Source organism: Trachymyrmex cornetzi, unplaced genomic scaffold, assembly GCF_001594075.2.
Source record: "Trachymyrmex cornetzi isolate Tcor2-1 unplaced genomic scaffold, Tcor1.1 scaffold1002, whole genome shotgun sequence".
NCBI lineage: Eukaryota > Metazoa > Arthropoda > Insecta > Hymenoptera > Formicidae > Trachymyrmex > Trachymyrmex cornetzi.
The window spans coordinates 340,711-362,064 of record NW_017295547.1 but is presented as its reverse complement, the minus strand read 5'-3'; the positions used below and the strand labels follow the sequence as shown (position 1 = coordinate 362,064).

General features: G+C 35.0%; 2 protein-coding genes across 10 annotated transcripts in view; one reads left to right on the top strand and one right to left on the bottom strand.

The window, feature by feature from the left end:
* The window catches only part of LOC108771010 (aarF domain containing kinase 1), a 9,899-nt gene extending 8,018 nt beyond the window's left edge, over positions 1–1,881 (top strand). For 2 of the 3 annotated variants that reach the window (XM_018522864.1, XM_018522855.1), the window contains 2 exons: positions 144–260; positions 1,673–1,881. In XM_018522864.1, the coding sequence (XP_018378366.1) occupies positions 144–260; positions 1,673–1,867 (312 nt within the window). In that variant the 3' untranslated portion in view covers positions 1,868–1,881. The remainder of the gene's footprint in view (positions 1–143; positions 261–1,672) is intronic. The other variant, XM_018522873.1, reaches the window with a different exon arrangement.
* Positions 1,882–2,289: 408 nt separating this feature from the next.
* form3 (FH2 domain-containing protein formin 3) overlaps positions 2,290–21,354 on the bottom strand; it is a 43,173-nt gene continuing 24,108 nt past the window's right edge. For 4 of the 7 annotated variants that reach the window (XM_018522987.1, XM_018522949.1, XM_018522963.1 and 1 more), the window contains exons 8-26: positions 19,820–20,206; positions 18,541–18,732; positions 18,384–18,445; positions 16,508–16,696; positions 16,248–16,419; positions 16,064–16,171; positions 15,871–15,941; positions 15,672–15,798; positions 15,314–15,572; positions 14,321–14,436; positions 12,616–12,760; positions 10,870–11,004; positions 10,639–10,789; positions 9,319–9,446; positions 9,097–9,237; positions 8,073–8,221; positions 6,860–7,217; positions 3,925–5,444; positions 2,290–3,465 (exon numbers count right to left, since the gene is read on the bottom strand). In XM_018522987.1, the coding sequence (XP_018378489.1) occupies positions 3,208–3,465; positions 3,925–5,444; positions 6,860–7,217; positions 8,073–8,221; positions 9,097–9,237; positions 9,319–9,446; positions 10,639–10,789; positions 10,870–11,004; positions 12,616–12,760; positions 14,321–14,436; positions 15,314–15,572; positions 15,672–15,798; positions 15,871–15,941; positions 16,064–16,171; positions 16,248–16,419; positions 16,508–16,696; positions 18,384–18,445; positions 18,541–18,732; positions 19,820–20,206 (4,668 nt within the window). In that variant the 3' untranslated portion in view covers positions 2,290–3,207. The remainder of the gene's footprint in view (positions 3,466–3,924; positions 5,445–6,859; positions 7,218–8,072; positions 8,222–9,096; positions 9,238–9,318; positions 9,447–10,638; positions 10,790–10,869; positions 11,005–12,615; positions 12,761–14,320; positions 14,437–15,313; positions 15,573–15,671; positions 15,799–15,870; positions 15,942–16,063; positions 16,172–16,247; positions 16,420–16,507; positions 16,697–18,383; positions 18,446–18,540; positions 18,733–19,819; positions 20,207–21,354) is intronic. The other 3 variants (XM_018522955.1, XM_018522979.1, XM_018522971.1) reach the window with 2 other exon arrangements.

The window sequence follows — 21,354 nt, the reverse complement described above, 5'->3', positions numbered from 1 at the left end:
TATATATATATATATATATACTTTTGGTTACTTATGTTTTACAAGCATACTATTTTATTTCGCTTCAGTGATCATTTTTTGCCGTGTGTTTTACATTTCTTAGAGATGAACGATTGACGATTTATATACAAAATTTAACATAGGGCGAAATGGCGGCGCAGTATATCCTGGAGCATAGTTCGCACATGACCCCCGACCCAGATGGCTTCAAATGTTCAATTAAAAATATTGTCAAGTCTCACTTTAGCAATCCACTTAACGTTAGTAACAGGTATTCTCTTTGAAGTTCAAGAGATCGCTGAAGCGGCGTATCGTTTTTGGCGATCTCTATTTCTAGAATAATCGTTCAATTGTAAGAGATTTCTTAACTTTTTAACTTTGACCATGTTAATTTCATCGCTTTTTTCAGAATCAATCTTTCGTTTTTGTTTTTAATACGACCGTGCGCGTAAACATTGTGTGAGATACCGTCGGCATTTAAAGGGAACCTATAAAATCATTCTAGTTTACTATCAATTACATAGCTTAAGGGAATTCTAGTAGTCGGTCCACTTTACCATAAACTCCATAGCCATTCGGCATTAATTGTATCCTTCAAATCGGATTTACGGACTAAAAAATCGTTTTTGCTTTTTGAAATTAAAGTACACACAAAAAAAAACACTGGAATTCTGAAGCACTGGATTTCACAAGAAAGTACAGAAAATTAACAAATTCACTTACTTTTGGCTTATACAGCTACAGCTGTTACTTGAGATTAATATTTATTTGCTATAAGAATTTTATAGTTCATATATTTAAAATAAGCGATGACCATTACTTATAGGAGCGAAATTGAAACGTACGAAATTGATTTACTCACAAAGGAACGAAATATTTATTTACGAGAATACATAACTTATTACTGCGAAATAAATATTTATTTGTATCGAAGAAATTCGTTTCAAGAAAATGCATTTTCTTGTTTCTCTCTCCCCAACTCTCATGTTTTTCACTTCTTCTCGCACGAGATATTATATTATGTTCAGTGATTTTATTTTTACATTTTTAATTAATTTAGCAGTTAAACCTTTTAATGATACTTGCGCAATTTAACTAATGTTTTTAATAATGTAAATCAAGTAGTTGAATGCGGAGATATGAAGACGGAAGTGATGGTTCGCGGTTCTGTAAAAATTTGATAATGAGTATAATCTATTGATTTCTTCATTTAAAATGTATGAAAGGGAGATTGTGGCGTCTCCCGATCTGAGTTTTAAGACTTTCGTCCATCCATATGCAATATTTTCATTTTCCTTTTGAGAGACAGTTAAATAAGAAAAGGGTAGAATCTCTGTTCAATAATCATCATAGTTTTAAAAATTTCATTACTTTTTATACCATAATAAATGAACTTCGTTTGATTCTCGTAACTTTCTTTGGTTCGTGACAAAGATCAGTGAAAGAAAAGAATCGTAGAGTCTCCCGAACGTAACAGTATTGTCAATATTATTCATTTATTTTTATTGGGGTATCTATAATATAATTTATACTTTATACATGTGTATTATGATTTTCATATGCGTTTTAATTTTATTGTTAAATATTAATTAGATATTCATGCATTACAATATTAATTTTGATTATGTTTTTTTGGTTCTTTTTTTTCGTGCGCTGTCCCGGGTATATGCAGGTAAACGTAAGTACCGTTGTGTCGGAATTGTTCTCCGCGATGATTCATTACCGAGTTAAGCAAGACGGATCCTTCAGCAGTGTAATTCTTAGTATGCTGGTGATCGAGGGCCTCGGCCGATGCCTGGATCCTGAAGTCGATATTTTCACGGAAATCCTGCCCTATGTCCTCAGCAGCGTTATATACAACAAGTGAAGATGAGACTTTAAACAAAAATTAATTATATATTCGAAATAATTAATGGAGTATTATTTTATTTGTACCTTTCTCATACAATAAACAATTTAAGTAAAAGATACAGGACTCTCGAAAAAATTATTAATTTGGTAATCTGAGAATTCATCTCATTGCCGATTTTCTTGGTAGGATGTTCATATGATTTTTTTTAAGCTCGAAGTTGAGTTAAAACGTATGAATTATGAATAAACGATGGAATTATTAAGTAACTACTTGTGTATATATATATATATATATGTATAAATAAACTTGTATGTATATATAAACTCTGTACGTGAAAAATGCTTTAAATATTTATTAAGATTTATATTCAATCAAAAATATATTTTTTTTTATTTTAATCACAATAAGCGACACTTTTTTTATAGTGTGTACTGTTGAGAAGACATTTGCCCAAGAGTCCGCATTTTAATTTTTTTACTAAAATTAATCTCCTATAAAACTAAGTGTTTGTATCAAATTGATACTTGACAAACTTTTAGTTCAAACTCTAAGGAATAGCTTAAGCAGCATTTTACTGTTCAAACTCGGGTTCTTGTATTAATTATACAGCATAAAAGAAAAAGTGCGTACTCTTGGCCATCTTATTCTAATCGTAAGTTTATAACATTTCATGGTTCTTTTTTACATCAAAGAAATTACATTGTCATATAATGTGTTAATTTATTTGTCGGACATATATTCTATAATAATACATTTATCTTTGTAATAGAAAGTATATATATGGTGTGTGTGTGTGTGTGTGTGTGTGCGTGTGTGTGCGCGCGCGCGCGCGCGCGTATGTGTGTATACACATATATAAGTACATGTTACACATTTATTAATCAAGTATGTTTCATTTACTTCATATAAATATGTTCTCTACTAAAAGGAAAACTCCCTTAATGATCATGACATTTTCCTTGGTTATATGTATGAGTGTCGCGCGCGATAAAGATAGAGAGATTTGATTATTTTATTCTTATCCGAGTACGCATTGTTCGGTGCGGTAATGGCGTATACCTATAAATGATAGTAGTCTTATTTATTTTGGTTTAATAACTATGAGACTGTAGTAAGCGAGAATAACAATATTTTTGTTTAATCTTTCGAGGTCTATCTTACGATAACATTATCAACAATCTCGAGCTGTCTGTCGAAATCTGTTCTTAGTTTAGTATCAACATTAAACTCTATTCAGCTGATCTTCATAACGCTAATGGTTTAGTAATCCTAACACAATTGTTAAATATATCTAGATAATCCTTCTCGATTTTAAATTCTCAGCGATGGATGCAATTCTTTTCTTTATCAATGAGTTATCCTTTGACCATAACTTTGATGTTTTTCGGCAAGTTTGTTGTAGAACCTTTGTTGACACTGGCGGCCGTAGGCCTCATAAAACTATGACCCTTTAAGCCGATTCGTGGCTGCATTAATCTGCTCTTCGTTGCGTATGTCTTATCACCGGAAGGCAGTCGATTTCCTAAGATTGATTGCTGACCTACGCTGCTTCCACTGCTGTTACGCGAGGTGATCGGCCGGCCCCTTGTGACTTTTGGCATGCCAGGCACCACCTACCGATTAACAATAAAAATCGAAAATCTCGAATAAAATATTTTAAACTAACTGTTTTATTAACAATGATCATATTCGGTCGTCGCGCCAGCATCTTTTTAAGATCTTATAGGGCGCGTTCACACCTTGACGGAAAAGCAGCAGCTAATCAGAATTCGTGCTGGTAGTAAGTAGTACCGAAAACCGAAATGTCGACTACTAGCGGGACTTTTGATTAACTGCTGCTTTTCCGCTTTCTGCTTTTCCGTTAAGGTGTGAATGCACCCTTAGGCCTGTTCTTTTTGGCTGAACTTTTGCACCAGTTCATCTTTCTTCCTCTTCTTTCCTCCTGGAGAGGAAAGGAAGAAAGATGAACCGATGCAAAAGTTCAACTAAAAAGAACAGGCTTCTTGTATCTTTTAGATTTGAATGTACAATACAAAATTCTCTTTTTAGAAAGATATTTGAATTATATCAACCTCAGATTCTTTTTGGACGTTCTTTATTGCCGGTCCGATGTTGCTGCTGCTGTTGTTGCTTCTACTGGCGGGTATCTTGCTGGTGCTCATCTGACGAAGACTTGATCGTCTCTTATCGACCGCGTCCTTCGACGGCAACGATCTGCTCAACGGACTGTTCTTCCTCAGATCATTAGTCAACGCTCGAATAGCCGAAGTATAGTTCTGCAAATGCACGTGATTCGCGGCCAAATTCCTCACCGTATTCACGGATGTTGCGCTGTTTAGCGAGCTCCGCGAACTGCGCAGGCTACTTCTCGAACTGGAACGTTGCACTTCACCTTTTGAAACTCCTGTATCGTTCAACGGTACCACATTCTTTTGGGTTCTTTTCAGAGACTCGATTTTTCTCAAGGCAGAGGATTCGTGCTTCGCACTTGCGGTGCGTTTTGGCAAGAAGTTGGATTTTTCCGATGCGTTCCTCGCGATCGTTTTCTCGTTGAACGTCTTACTGGAAGCCGGCATCAGCAATTTGTCGATGGATGATTTCCGGCCGTCTAGATTGTCGTCGTCCACCACCGTGATAACGCTACGTCGACGATTTTCGCTGCCATAGCCGCCCAGTTCAGCTGGTGAGCATCGCATCAAGTCATGCGTGTCCGTCTCGTAATTGCCGGAAGACGTCTCCTGGCTTAACGTTTCCGACACGAGGCTTTGCGTCTCTTCAAAGCCTTCATCATTTAACTCCTGATCCCTGCTTTTACCAGACAACGGCGATGTTGTCACACTCACATCAGGGACGAATCGGTTGCGGAATACAGAGTTCTGTCGAACCGCGGTCTGATCGCACGGATCGTCCACAGTCCGGACATTCTCGAATTCTCTCGTGCCTCCAGTGGACTTCAGATCCGCACACTTCTCTTCTTCTACGATCTCAAGCATATCGTCCTTTCGATCGCGCAACGAGTTTCCGTTTCGCGAAAAATCATTGATGATTTCCTGATTTTGATTCACTTGACTAGGTGGATTGCTGGACAAACGAACCGCTTCCTTCACCTGACTTGGATCGATCATGCTCCGATGACGTTCGCGGCTTGTCACTGCTCGCTCGGTAATCACTGTGACAGGCTCGCGCGATCGCGATTCTTGCATTACCGGACTCAACACGGTGTTAGTCACCGCTAACACTGGCAGTGGTTGACTGACAGGAAGTCGCGAATTTCTGTGACCCATTGTCGATGTTGCTGTCGTCGGCACTGAATGCGATAGACACTGAAGATCCTCGTCAGAACGCGCGATCTCCATTAAAGCCGTATCGCGTCGCTTCAATTTATCTTGCCAGATACGCAACATGGCGTCTGCGTCCTCGTGGAGAATCTCTTCATCTGCCCGGGCGAGGGTATTAGGTTGCTGCACCGTCGATTTCTCGTCGTAAACCATTTCGAGACTCGACACATTTGATTTATCTTTGTTTCCCGTGAGATCTAGGGTCTTCCTGTATCTGCGAGTTCGTCGCGTCGCCGAATATCTATCGAAGTTGCCTAAGAACCGAAATATATTATTTTATCAATTGAAATTAATTTATTCTGAATCTAATTTTTTCTGCTTTATTTATTTATTCTGAACTTTTGAAATTGCGAAATATATGCGTATATTAAGGAGATTTCAAAGACGTCTGATTAAATATTTTGTATATCACGTAATGGCTTTGAAAATTATCAATTTTTGTAAACATGTGTGCGTGCTTCTTCATTCAAAATTCTCTCTCTCTCTCTCTCTCTCCCCCATTCTTCTTCTCCTTCCACTTTTATTAAAATAATTAAGTATTTTCTTGCCGTTATTGCAGAAGATGAGCATCATTGACTTTAAGTCCGCAAACACAATAGAGTAGTAAGCTTTAAGTCTTAAGGAATTAACTAATCATAGTCGATTATTCTTCTCACATTCAACTGTGATTGATCAATTTCTTAAGGCTTAAGACTTACTACTCTATTGTGTTTGCGGACTTATGCAGTAAAACAAGCGATCGTAAAACTCTCTCTTTACATTTTGAAATGTCTGAGAAGGAATATCTCTGCAAGCTACAATTATCCTATTTTGGAGTTTCTCGACTGTGTCTCGAAATATTCTGAAAATTACTGGATAATTATCGTTTAAATAACTGAGTACGTCACGATGGTACGTAGTCTGCAAGACATCCATCTTATAGAAAATGAATGTTATATGTATATCGAATTCCAATTAGCTATTCCTCATCAACAGCATTTTTAACACGCACGCACGCACGCACGCACGCACGCACGCACAACTTGGGTTATTAATAAAGGATCATATCTCGCAGTTTTTTATTTAATTGGATTGAATCGGATTCATCTAGATTCAATTAGATTTGAAAAACTGCATCTCTTATTCAAAATTTCAAATTGAGCGATATTCACAAATGCATAGAAAAAGCTCATATCATTTTCAATTTAAAGACATAGAAACTTCATGCAATTCTTATAAATGAATAAAAATGCATTTAGATTGAATGATTCATTTTAACATTTTCGAATACGTATTTCTGAAAATTTGAATCCATTTCAATCCATTTTAATTCATTCTTGTTTACTGGATCTTCGTTATCGTCAAAAAAGAAAAGTGATGATATTTGTGCAAATAATATAGGAATTAAATCCTTATTCTCTATTTTACCGCGCTTACTTAAAAAGAGCAAAAGAGACGACTTTCTTTGACGTCACATGAGCGCGCTTACAGCGCATAAGAGACGATTTAAAAAATGCTTTATATACTTTATAGCGTTAAGCGCTTACAACGTGATAGCATGCAAAAGAAACGCATACTATGTTACGTGTCGTGAACTATATCCTGAATACGCACTATCATTATAAGTGCATTCTGAATACAGGCCTCTGTTTATATATCTTTCTTTTGTTCGTTTCTGATTTGTATTTACCGGTACCGAGATCCGTGCCAATCCACTTCGATATCGCAGTCTTTGTTTCTCGACCCTGGAGGGAGCTGCTGCAACGTTCTCTCTTGCAGGGTTCCTTTTCCACGGGTTTTACATCCTTCGAAGGACTGAACAAGCGTCTAATTGCCGGTGGCGTCTCAATATTATCAGAATCAATCTCAATCTTATCGTTGACTCGTTCCTTATCCGCGGATTTTTTACCAAGCTTGAAAAATCGCCGGGTTGCAGGCGTTTGCGTTCCTGTGTATGGTTGCCGAAGATAGATCGTCAATTCGTCTTGGATATCTAAATTTATTACGTCACTGATCTTACTCTTCTTCCTGTCTTCTTCTCTAATTGCCTGTGAATGTAATGTGAAATAATTAATTTCACTTAATTTTCTAATTTTTTGAAAGTTTAATACCTATTGAAAAACTTTTGATTATTTTTTGTCAAATTTAGAAAAATTGTATTATCATTCTCTTGCTTATGAATTATTATACACTAAATTGATAAAAAATATAAATTTAATGACAAGTTTAATTGATAAGTTAATAAGTAAGATTGATAATAATAGTAACATTAGTAACGAAAGATTTTATAGTTTTCGAATTTTAAAGAATTGAATAATACAAATGGAAGAAAAAAAAACACATTATTATGTAACTTTTCAAATTATATAATTTTAAAAAATCACGTACTAAACAATTCGTTATGATTTACTTGTTTTAACTGTATGATTTCATTATGTAACTTTGTGATGTGATTTTTTTCAGCAGTAGAGTTCACATAATTTGCAGCCGTTTCAGATATCTTATGTATGTAGGGCGTTACAAAATATCTCTTACGATCGGAATCGTCATGAGTTAACATATTATGTTGTCATTATTTTTACAATTGTGCTGCTCCAATTTTTCGTCAAAGAATTTTTTTTAATCTAAAATATTTTCTTAAAAATCAGTTGTAAGGAATAATTATGCAGTCTTCATGAGCAATTTAATATACTAATTCAAATTATTCGTCGTGAAAAACTAGTATTAATTACAAATGATTTTTAAGTTTATTCAATAAAGTAGTTTTAATTTGTGATCAATTGTTTACCCTAAAGTAACCTTTTTTACTGTTTGCGTAGCAAAATGGATCTAGATATTTAAAATTAAGATTGATAAATTGGCAAGTAGAATTGACAAGTATAATAGATTCTATTTACATTTACCTGTAGAGTGCTCGGCACGAGTGCATTTTCCATATTGGGTCTTGATCTATTTTTACAAGAATAACGTGGATCAGTCTCTTCCGTACTACTTGATAAGTTCAAGCTCGACTTTCGCCAGGGAGACTTATCCTGGGACGATATTTGAACTTCTGGAATGAAGATATTTGCTTATATTTATCAATTGTGTCAATTGTCATGAATTTCCTCAGAAAAATTTTCTTAAGCAATACAAAATAAATAATGAAGATAATGGAAGACAACACAGGAATCAATGCGTAAATTGTAATGAAAATATTCATTCAAAGACATGAAAATTAAGTCACAACATTTTGTTTAACATAACACATACATTTCGGTTCTATTTATAAATGTTTCACGAGTCGTATAGTCACAGAAAGGTTACAACACTTTTTTTCGATGGATTTCGAAATACAGCTTGCTTACCGAACGTTCTTACTTATGGATTTAATCATTTATGTTCAACCACTCTACGAGTAAAGCTGAATTCCGACATCCATCGAAAAAAAATGTTGCAACCTCTCTGTGACCAACTGTACATCCCATCTCTCCCCCCTCCTAAGAGTAGCCGTATATTCCATCTCTATGCGACATACAGCAAAAATGCAAGAATTTCGAAAAGTTCTTTTTTTAACACGAAAAATAAGTATTTTGGATTTCTAATATTTTTTTCATAGTAATAGACAGTACAAAATTTTTACTAGTTTATTTACCGTATTTGAACATAGTAAATAATACTTAATAAGGTTCTTGTTAGGTGCGGCGTATATACCGAAGTTACTTTACAATTTTTCAGAATTTCTATATAAATTTTGAAATATTTTTTTATAATTTCTATATAATTTTATAACCTTTTAAATTTCTCGTACTTTTTATACGAATTGAAGCATGTTTACTCCGATTTATCAGGATTATCATTTTTCTTTATTTACAATTATTGTATTATATTTATCATTTATCAATAATAATATTATAAAATTATAATAAATTTTTAATTTGCAGTCACCTTCAATTGCTTCCATTGTGCGCATCACGTCTGTTTTTTCGACGGATGGTCGCCAGTCGTACACTTTGGAAGAACTTCTTTCTTCGAGCATTATTTGATCTTCCCCTGAAGTGTTCATTAGGAAGCTCTTGCCTTCGCTTTCTGTAATCGCATACGTCGAATGTTAAAAATCTTGGCATTAAAAAAGTTATTTCGATATTTACGAAAAATAAACTTGTTCACCCGAGTCTTCAAAGGACCGTCGGTTTGCTTGATGCAATTGTTTCGTTCTTCTCTGAAGTTGTTCGCCCGCACGATCCTCTTTCTCATTCTCCGACAGCCATTCCTCGATTTTTTGTCGCCAAGCTTTCCTGATTTCCATAAAAGATAAATTAATTGAATTTTACAAAAAGTTTATTTTCTATTAAATTTTTATTTTTTTGATAATTATCCAAAAGACGCTCTTCACCTTCAATTTCAATGAAATTATGCTCATGCGCATTTTTGCATGAAACGAAAGAATCTGGCATGAAACGAAAAAATCTTGTACTCAGTCTCTCGAAGCGAGATATATTAATCGATCGTTAAAGTTTCTTTTCTGAGTTGTTAAAGTTAACTATTGTTAAGTTAGGAAATCTGTCATATTGATGCCATAAAGGAAGTTATATAAATTTGTTTTATAAACACAAATTGGTATTTGGTACGGTTAATAAAAGTAAAAAATGGAAGACCTTTGCGCTACTTTGGTATATCTAGGGATGTGGTCGAGTTGCCATTATGAATGTTTCGAAGCATTTGATTAACCAATCGGAAGAAAGAATTTTACCAATTGACCAATCAAAAAATGCTTCGAAGCGTTCGTAGCGGCAATTCAACCGCACCTTAAGGGTGTGATCCACTTAACGCTGCAAATGCTTCGTTAACCAATCAGGAGAAAGAATTTTACGAATTGACCAATCAAAGAATACTTGAAAACATTTGCAACGTGAAGTAGATCGGATCCTAGAGTTGCGTCTCGCGCCGCGCATACCGCGAGTCACAAACGTCGTGACTCGAACGGCGCGCTTGCCAGACAATCCCCGCAATCTCCCAATAGTCCGCGCGTCGAGCGAATGGTGGGCATACTACTTGGCACTCTTGGCAGTATTAGGCCGAGTGGACGCGCTTATTCCGCTATCTTTAAAAATTAATATCTCGTTAAATATTGTGAAAATTGCAAAATGGTAGAGGACTTTTCGGTTCAGTTTAATACTGGGACACTCTGTAAAAGTATAACTGCTGTGTAATCTGTTGGTAGTAATCATTACACGTACTATAAAACCCCTAGTAATAACCAGCGGTGTAATATCTATCGTGTGATTCGCCAGTAATAATTATTACACGAACAGTATTATCCTCAATAATAACCATACACTCGACAGTCTGCCTTTTCAATAAAGGTACCATTTTTTTCTTTTATTCTTCCGTAGATTTCCCTTTTATTACGAATATGTGATCATTCAGATGCAAGAGCGCAATTCAAAGGCTGTTGAAATGATACAAATTACACCGCCGTCAACTTACCCACTTGGCTTCGCTTCCTCCTCTTGCAAGAATGGTTTGCTTTCCGCAAGAGGAGCCGGTGAGCTCGGTCGTTCCCGATCTCCTGAAAAATCGGCGTTTAGCAGGTCCCCTCTTCGCGATTGCCCTCGAGCTCTTCGCGCCCACGATCGATCTTTAATATTTTTCAAAGGAAATTTAGTTCCGTTTTACAATAACAGCTGTAGCGTTGGCATATTAAATACTATTAAATACCTAAACTCCCCCATGATTTTCTCTCTCGCGTATTATCCTGTCCAGACGTTCGTAAGAAATCCATCAGATTTCCGTCATCATCCTCGCAGGGTATTCTACTTCTGCGCCGACGAAGCGTGCCATTAGGCGTAATATCTGTCAAATAAAATATTATGATAATATATCGCGATTACAATTTTATTATTAGTTGCAAACAACTCAGTAATAGGGTAAATATTGACAATAGGGACTCAGCTTCAATAACCTTGACCCTTACATATATGTATATTATTAAGGACACTCCTGAATACTATTCCAAAGATATCAGTCGCTTGTTCTCTATTAAAATGTTATTAACAAAAAAGTTGACAATATAAACGTTTTTAATATCTTATAGGATCGTACATGATGTCATAAACTATAGAAATCAATGTCTTAAACGGTCTAGTTAGATCTTAAATGCTTGTATAATTCTGTGTGAATTTATATACTACGTATGTAGTCCTTTGAAACGCGTGCCAAAATGATTTTTCGGTCTTAAAACATTAACTCTGCTAAACTATCGCAGTAATATCACGAGTTAAATTGACTACCAATGTAACAATTGGATGCTTTTTCGCATCTTAGAACGATCTCAATATAATGCTGAGTGACATATTAAAATCTGTAAATAATTAATTCTTGTTGCGAAAAATATTACCTCGGCCGAGAGTTAAACCCGGATCTCTTGCATTCCGTGCGAGCGTTCTAATTAAGCCTTTAGTCCACAAACACAATAGAGTAGTAAGCTTTAAGCCTTAAGAAATTGATCAATCACAGTTGAATGTGAGAAGAATAATCGACTATGATTGGTTAATTCCTTAAGACTTAAAGCTTACTACTCTATTGTGTTTGCGTACTTAGACGACCGAGGTTTTGAGCAAGATAATCTCGCTTTGACTAAAACAAATTTGATGAAAAATGTCAAACCAATTGTAGGTTGCTATCACATGGCCAGATACAATGAGTGGTATTCATAATTCAATGATCTTTAGACGGTAATATCTTCTAAAGTATTGCGAAACTTATAAAATGATAAAGAACTTTTCGACTCGGTTCAGTCCACTCTATCTGCTTACGAGAGGCGATTTTGTAAGTCGGGGACATCCTGTATGAAGGAAGTCCTCTGGAGGAGCTCAGTATTAATAAGCTCCTCACCTTGATGAAATGAAGAATCGCAAGAACGTTGGTATTAGCAATGAATCACGATACGACGATAACTCTTTAACCCTCTTCAGCTCTTTTGTCAGTAACCTTGTAATAAACAATGGCCCAGTGAGAAATGACTGGTTTACACCGTGCGCTTAGTTCGCGGCCTATACGATAGGCGTCTTTGTTTATCTATCGGTTAAATAAGGATGCCTATGTATCGTATAGGTCGCGGACTGATTAAAGGGTCTCTATCGCGGACTAAGCGCACGGTGTAATCGTAGCCATTGTAGAATCGATGTCGATTCGTCGTCGATTCGATGATTTCGACGAATTTCGATGTCAAACAATGTCAAATTGACATCGATTCGATGTCGAATCCATTGTCATTTTTCACTGGGTGAGCGACGGCTGAAATCTGTGGAATGTTATTTAGGAGAGTGTCCTTGTCAACGTATGGTCAAAGTCATTGGACCTAGAATTCCCTATTGTCAACATTTATCGAAAAGGTAACGTTTTGCACTGTTCAAGGGATTTTTAATTTAGCAGCTCTTTTTTCAACGTGCAAGTTGCATATACCTGGTGAGTACGTGTCTTCTTTGATAGACTGATGATCAGAACCACCAGGGCATGAACCTAAACGTCGTCGAATGTTCGGTGATCCAATGACTGAGACGTCCTCATCTGAGACGTCAACCGCCGTAATACCGCAATTTCTTCTCATCTATAAACATTGTTGAAAACTTTTACCCTGATTTTCTTATATCTTATATCGGTCGAATTTAAGATAAAAAATACATTGCATATCTTATCAAAAAGTGTATGATTCATAAAAAAAAAAGCTTATTGAAACATTCAATTATTTCACACAGTACGTTTTTATTATACAAATCAGATGTAGTAATGAAAGTGAACTGAGTTCATAGAACCTTATATGTGGTCTAATTATCTGTATATTAATCAAAGAAGGGTGTTAAAAAAATCTCGATTTTAGCCTTTAAGATACATTTGAATGGACCTTAAAAAATCATTGTTTGGGTCTTCGGAGAATAATCATTTGTCCGGGAAGTGGTGTAAACATTGCTAGAATTGTTTAAATATAGTAAAAAGTGACATTATTCACGTATATATACATTTAATAAATGAAAAATGATGATTTTGGTCAGAAACATACGTATAAAGATTGCGGACTACTTTATCACTATTTAGGATGCACCAGGTGGAGATACAGTTCGCTTAGCATTTCTTGACAGAGATCAGGACTTCACAATTTGTCACTCCTGTAGTATTAGCGATTCTAAACTTTCTTTGCCATGTGTGCATGCGCGCGCGCGTGTGTGTGTGATATAGATAAAGTATGAATGAATTAACATTTCATATGCATTTTCATCAGAATCTGAAGACACTAATAATTATTTTTCTTCAAAATAACCATCGAAGAATGGAGCAAGAATCGAAATGTTCTCTTGGAATCAAGCTTTACCAAAAAATCACAAGAATGTTGTAACGTGAGAACAACACATTGACCTATCTTATACCCACAGGTGTGGGTATCCAATAATAGCACCAATACCTTTTTTTCGGATTAACCAATAAATATACAAAATATTTTATAGAATTCGAGTATCTAGAATGCAATCGAGTCAGTATGCCAGATTCACATAGTATCGAAAAAATTAATATTTAAACAAGATTGTTTTCTGTATTGAAATATATCTTTATGTTCAGAAATAATTTGTGAGTTTTGATCTTGTGTGGCACTTTTGAGAAAAAAAAATGGTATCATCAATTTCGGCTTGAATTAAGTTCTCATTTTCATCTTCTGTAATGTTAACGTTTCTATTGTTTTCAGACTTTTCATTACACTTTTTTTTCTTTTTATATCTTTTGTTACTGGAGAACCTATTTGCTAAATTACCTCTTAGTTACTGAATCGTAAAAAGATTCCTATAAAAAGGCAATAAAATAATCGTTTTTCCTTTATTAACCGTATATGTGAATAATATCATTTTTTACTGTATTTAAACAATTCTAACAATGTTCCTACCACTTTTCGGAAAAACGATTGTTACTTTCTATTTTTTGAGGACCCAAGCAATGATTTTTCCAGATCTTTTCAGGGCATCTTGGGAATGAAAATCGACACTTTTTTAACACTCTTCTTTTTTATAATTCATAAAAGACACTATTTTTTATTCCGACTTTATTTAGTGTAATTATTTTTTCATGCATGTTAGATTACAAGTAAGTGCTAAGTAAATGGAAAATAAATAACAGACTTTACCTTGGCCTCGCTGCGGCTATAATTTCTTTGAGGTAAACCGGTGTGGAGATCGAAAAGCCCATGATCCATCAAGTTAGATTCAGATTCCGAGACTGGCATCTCTGCTTGATTGTTCACTGCGTATTTAACGAATACAAATCTTAAGGCCACTACAAACTTGTGTATCATATCACTGTTACGTATCAATTCAATAATATGATATGAGACAATGTAACATAATGATATTATATGGCGCAACAGTTTGACATTAAAATTATACGAGGCAACGGAATTTATTTTTTTCTTGTATAATTTCACGGACTATAAGTATCTCGGCCATGTAATGTTATCTTCCTCCAACAATGAAAATCGGAAAACCGTTACTATACTTATATAGCACCGAAAGGTTGCAGAAATATTGCATAAATCTTGCATTGAACCATTGTAATATTGCATGAAAGTATCTGCAATGTTACTGCAAGCTTGCGACAACGTTAAAATGTCCGCCCTCAGAAATATTACAATGCTTACATTGTAAAATAAAAAATTATTTTGAATTGTACAACATATAATTTATAAAGGCTTTTTAATTTATGTACATATAAAATTGTATATATTGGCATCACCTTTGTAAATATATTAATTATCTCACTTTTTTTGAAATTTTGTTCATATTAGATTATATATTTTTAAAGTTTATCTATTAAATTTAAAACGTTTTCTGTATATACAAGATGTCTCAATAACTATTACCACCTGAAACAAAACTATATTATAACACGATATGCAAAAATGCAATAACTCTGTAGTCGCATTTATACATTCAAAGGAGAAATACGCTCTCTTAAAGAAATTCGAGATTTATCTACTTTTAAATTTCGACGTATATAGAACTATCGATTTATGAAAAAATAATCGATGCTTAAAAATTAAAATCGAAATGTGAAAATTGCATTAGTTTTTGTAAAAATATAATGTAGCATCTCTCACTTTGATTTTTATAAAGATACACACACTTACGTAGTCGTTTTCTCGCCAGCAATTGCTCTTCACGCTGTTTGCGACGCGCCAGGACCTGTTCCTCTTGGATACGCCGTCTTTCATTCTCCGTGATCGCCTGGTTGAATTTCTGGTAGAACTGATGGAATATCCTGAAGCACTCTTCAATTTTAAATGTGTTCGTGTCCTCACAGAAGAATTCCACGAGCGATCGTCTCACACCCTCGAGCTCCTCCATATCTCTCTTCAACTGCGCCATTTCTCGCTCGGCCATCTGTAAATTTCGAACAAGAGTTTCGTTCACTTACTGTACTTTCTAAAAAATTTTATTTCGTTGTATAATATCTGTGATATTAAACGTTATATTCGTTACTTGAAGAAATTGTGCCATCTGTTCCTGTATGTCGTTTTCGGTCGAAGAGAACTGGATCTGACTCTTGATTTTTATTATCTTCGTATCCAAGCTATTAAATTCGTTAGTCAGTTGTTCAATCGTCGTCCTTATAGAAAAAAATCTACTGTGAAAATATTTCTTTCACTATTATTATAATACAAATAGTAATAATCCTTACTTTGTCGCTGCTTCAAGGGCAGTTATATTCTTCGCAAAGCTTAGTAAATTCTTTCGCTTTCTCTCGGCTTGCTAAAATATAAGTAATTTTAATTAAGAGAATACACGATTTTCTAAATTTTTAAATATAGTATACAATATGTGTTCTATTTTACTTAAATAAAATTCTTATAATTAAATAATCAATGTTTTACCAACGCTACATAGTGTATCAGATTCATTCCTGGCTTATTCGCACGAATTTCCGTTAGCTTCTGCAAAGAGGAGAGCTTCACACCCGCCGCATTGCCAGCATAGCCGCCCTATAAAAGCGAAATGACTTTTACTTACATATTGGCACACTATCCAGAATTCAATTGGTCGATGACAAATACGTACTGAGTTGAGGAAGTTACCAGCGACCAGAACCATGTACAGCACCTCCTGCAGAAGCTTGTTCGTCATGAGATCCTCACCGGCAAGTATCATTGAGTTGATACTTAGCTCCAAATAGCTCATATTCGCAGCAAATTCTTCCTTCAGCAGCATACACTCAATGCGTAATTTATAACTAACACATATCGATAGTATCATTATTTCAATCTTAATAATAGGAAAAACATTAATTTTTCTTTATAAATGCATACACAACGAATTACTTTGGCACTTGAATAAGCTGCAAAAAGAACTTCTCAGCGTTGCCAAGTTTTGATTTGTCGCCGTCGAAGCTCTTGAGCATCTCAAGTTCATCTACTTCCGGCAATATTTTTAACAGACCACGTAGCTTTTCTGCACCGATATCATCGTGACCTCCTTCCTTGATCAGTTGGATTATATTTTCGTTCGAACTGAATAGAGAATGAACATGTGCGGATAATAACACTCGACAAATAAAAAAAATTGTTTGCATGTACCAAATAAAGTAATTATTAGTCCTTTTATTCACTGAATATAAAAATACCTACAACTTTTCTACTATTGAAATATTGATCAAACTTCATTTGTAATAAAGATATCTATTTTATTTTTTTTTTTAATTTTTACATCGCAAGGTTTAGAATTTTCCTCTTCTTTTCTCTCAACCATGTGAAGAAAAATACATACACACAACACACGCATAACGAATTTAACTTAAATTCTGATTTCTAATTTGACAATCGAAATGTGGGCTATAGATTTCTTCAAAAAGTTTTCGTAAGCGATCTTAATTTGTGATTTCATAATAAAACTGTCATACGCATAATAAAATTTATTTGCATTTATGTAAGATCTACGAGAAAAATTCACTATATTTAGATTTTGTTAAAGTAAGGCTAAAAGTTTACGTTAGGAGAGCCTCCCCAATGACTTTAACATATGTTGTCATGACCTTGAATGACTTCCAAGGTTTCAGCCATTGCTCGTTAAAAAGTTATTAACAAAATCAATTTAAAAAATAACGTTTTTTTCTATTACATAAAACAAAAATTCTCTGTTTTAAAATAATTTTTTTACTTCAAAAATAAAATTGTTCTTTAAAATCATTATCTTTTAACATAATTTTTAAAGCAGAGAATTTGTTTTTAAAGCAGAAAATTTATGATTTTGTAATGACTTCACGCGAAACGAGATTCATCTCACATCTCTTTCCTGCCTAGAGACGTACGACTTTCCACGCAAAGCAAAGTCCATCCCACTTCCTCCCCCTCCCTCCCCACCTCCACCCTGCTTAGGGCGCGCGACTTTCCATACGAAGTGAAGCCCACCCCCTGCTTAGAGGCATACGACCTTCTAGACAGAAAGGGTGTAATGCAGATTGCAGATCTTTAGGCAGGAGGAGAGAAAATGGAGTAGACCTTGCTTCGCGTGAAAAGTCGTGTGCTCTTAGGAGATGGAGTCCTTGGCAGGGGAGGATTGAGGTGGGGTAGAACTCGCTTCGCGAAGAAAGTCGCGCGCCTTTAGGCAGGGAGGAGGTGGGCTGGACCTCGCTTCGCGTAGAAAGAAGTACAGCCTGAGGCAAGGGGGAGGTAGGGTAAATCTCGCTTCGCATGAAAAATCGTACTCATCGTGGCAGAAGATTGAGGTGGACTTCGCTTCACGTGAGAAGTTGTACTTTCTTAGTTTGCCCACCCCATATCTTTCCTCCTGCTTAGAGTCATTCGACTTTTCATGCAAAACGAGGAAATAATTACCAATTTTGATTGTTAATCATTTTTTAACGAATAACAAGCGATGGCTAAAACCTGCTACAACATTTTGAATATTAGACACGTAAAAGAGAGTCACCAGAGAAACTTAAAATATAGGTTTTACTGATGTTGCCGAAATCTCGTTGATCAGTGTAAAATAATGAACTATAATACTTTAGTACTTCTATCAATTTTTAATAATCATTTTCTTATGCAGAACATTTATTAATACTTTTGTCATCCTTAAGTTGCGTTCAAAAATGCTATTAGTATTATTTGTATCATTTTATCTTTATTTTATGTTTAATGAACGATAAAGGTAGAATGACACGAATAATTCTTTGATAGCGGTCTCTTTTTATCATACCTTCTAAATTGTTTCAGGAAAATGCTAACGTTTAAGCTTCTCTTTCCGTCGAGTAACGCGATCTAAATTAAAAAGAAAACAATTGAAAGTATAACATATAGTATGTATAAGATTCGTTATTCTTTACTGTAAAGCAAAATAATTAAAGAAGATTAACCTCGGTCGGTTCACGACGACGTCGTTCAATATCGACTCCGGTGCCGTACGAAGTCGAATAACTCGCTGGTAGTACCATTGGTGGCACTTGTTGACAGAATAAACCTTCCATCTCAGCCCAGTCTAGATCTGACATCGTAGAATTTTGATAGTCGTTCGCGACGAGGGACCAAATATTCCGTTTGCCAATCACCTACGATCAATGTTTGCTGTTATCTAAAAAAATGATCTAGATAGTTATTTAGATGAAAAATATGTATTATCTCCATCTGTAATTTAGATAAAAGAAATATTATATTTCTTTTTCAAATTATCTTAATATGTAGCATGTATCTCTCAGTATAAGATTTAAAAACATCTTTTTTATATATAAGAAAAAAAAAGCTGGATGTTTTTATATTTAATATTCTCAGATCAGGATTCGTAATTCTGTCTAGGGTTCATAATTCTGAGCATTGACTTAATGTGTGTGTTATCACTATTATCTTCCTTTATCTATCATTTAAAAAAGGAAATACTTTCAATACTGAAATACTTTTATATTTAAAAGCTAAATCTAAAAAATTACGACATTCTTTCACTAATTATTAGTGATTGCGACAAATATTACTGCAGCCTCATTAGTTGAATTGGGAGTATGCCTACACAGAATTCGAGAGATCCGGGTTCGAATCACGGTTGAATATTCTTCGCGATAAGTTATTCATAGTTTTTAAATGCTTATTAGTAATAAATTATTAAAAAGTATTCTTCTATCGTATAAGATGCTTATTAGTATCAATGTTATTAAATTGTTTGTCAATTTAATAACAATAATGCTAATATATGATGTTATTACTCTAATTCTATAATTCTAATCTGGACACACGGTAGTGTCTCGGGGCTTATATTATACCTATAGTTTAATACTTTTGTGATACTATTAAAATTAAAGGAATAGTACTCGCGCGCCTCTTTATCATTACACTTGCTGTATGCACGTTTCTGATATTGTTTGCCGCGCTCCTTAGTTATGAGCGTCCGGTATGCCGGCATCTCGTTCCTAACGTGCAAGTGGCAAGAGGGGGGGGGGGGGTTTTAGTGGGCGTGAATCGTGAAATCTGGCTGAAAGTTGCAAATAAATTCCAGCACTAATCTAATATATCAGTAATATTTCCGTAATATTATATTGTAATATATATATTATTTCTGGTAATTATACAATATTACTGTGGTATTACTCTGTCATTACGTGTGCTATGTGGATTATTTAAATCCTCGACAACTCTCTTCTTAGATACCTTATGATTAGGTATCTTATTCCAGTTAATAGTCTTCATCTTCGTTTTAGGGATGGGTATTTCTTGTTGCGGCAGCAATCTGGCGTGATTACTGGGTAACTCAGGAGTAGGTGCGCGTGTAACGGGAGACACGTGTAGGGGTGGCGGCATCATTGTCTCCATCGATGCATCAGACGTAGCGACATTCACGAAAAGCAGCGGCGGAGGTGGCGGCGGCAGAACAAAACTGCTACCGCTTGGCAAAATCGATGGACTTGGTGTCATCGGGATCGGGGGTGGCGGTGGTGGTGGTAAGGGTGCTGTTGAATTGTTACTCGTCGACAGCGATGTTTTTCGCGACGTTCCGCACATCTGATCGGGACCGCGACAGTGACAGCATAGATTCATCTGTTCGAATTCCACAAATATCAACACAAAGGGCAAAATAATACCAAAATTCAGCAAATATCTTAAATCATTAAATATATATATTTTTTATTTATTCTATAGTCAATCATATGAAAACAAATATATATTATGTGATAAGAAGTATATTTTTATAAAGCATGAACTCGAAAAAATCCGTACACAGAGAGATGGTCATAATATTTTTTCAAATGTACATAGAATATTCATTATATTTGGCACAAAGTTAGCTAACAGGTTGTACGCGTGAAAGATGGTGTAGTTGATTAGACTCCACTGACTTATTTGGAAAAATGACGCGAAGTGAAGATATTCATAAGTCATTTGCGTTATACATACGAATGGAATATCTAAATATGTCTGTAAGAAAGATTGCAAGAAAACTACAATTGGCCACATCCATTGTTTCGAGAATATTTGAAACGATATTTTGAAATGATTTCCAGAACATTAGATTATTGATCTCAGGTCTGGATCTGGAAGAAAAAGCCCAGCATGTCTCCTGAGATAAAGAAACAAATTGTTTAGGAGAAATTCCAATTTATCTTTGCGTGATGTCGCAAAAAAAGTAGGTGTAAAGTAAGTGTACAAGTACAAAAAAGTAAATGTACAAGTTGTGATATACCCCCCTCGCCCCTACCATTTTTGTCACATCACGCTACGATAAATTGAGATTTTCTCTGAATAGCTAGACACTGTTTCTCTATCTCAGGGCATGGTAAAACGGTTTATTCCCTCAGATCCAGGCCTGCGAACAATGGTTTGACGTTCTGAAAATTGTTTCAAGACATCTGAAACAGTGATCAATTGTAGATTTTCGGCAATCTTTCTTACAGACACAAATCGATACTCCATTCGTGTGTACGCAATCAATTTATGAATATCTTCACCTCGCGCCATTTTTCCACTAAGTCACGTGAGGTTTATTTTGACCACGTCATCTTTCACGCATACCTGTTATGTAGCTTAACTTTGTGCCAAATATGAATATTCTATAATTCTATATACATTTGACAAAATATTATAAGCATTTCTCTATGTACGAATTTTTTCCGTGCTTTAGATATCTGTATATAGTCATGCCATAAATTTGGTTCGTTAATAAAATAATTTCATAATTACAACAAAAT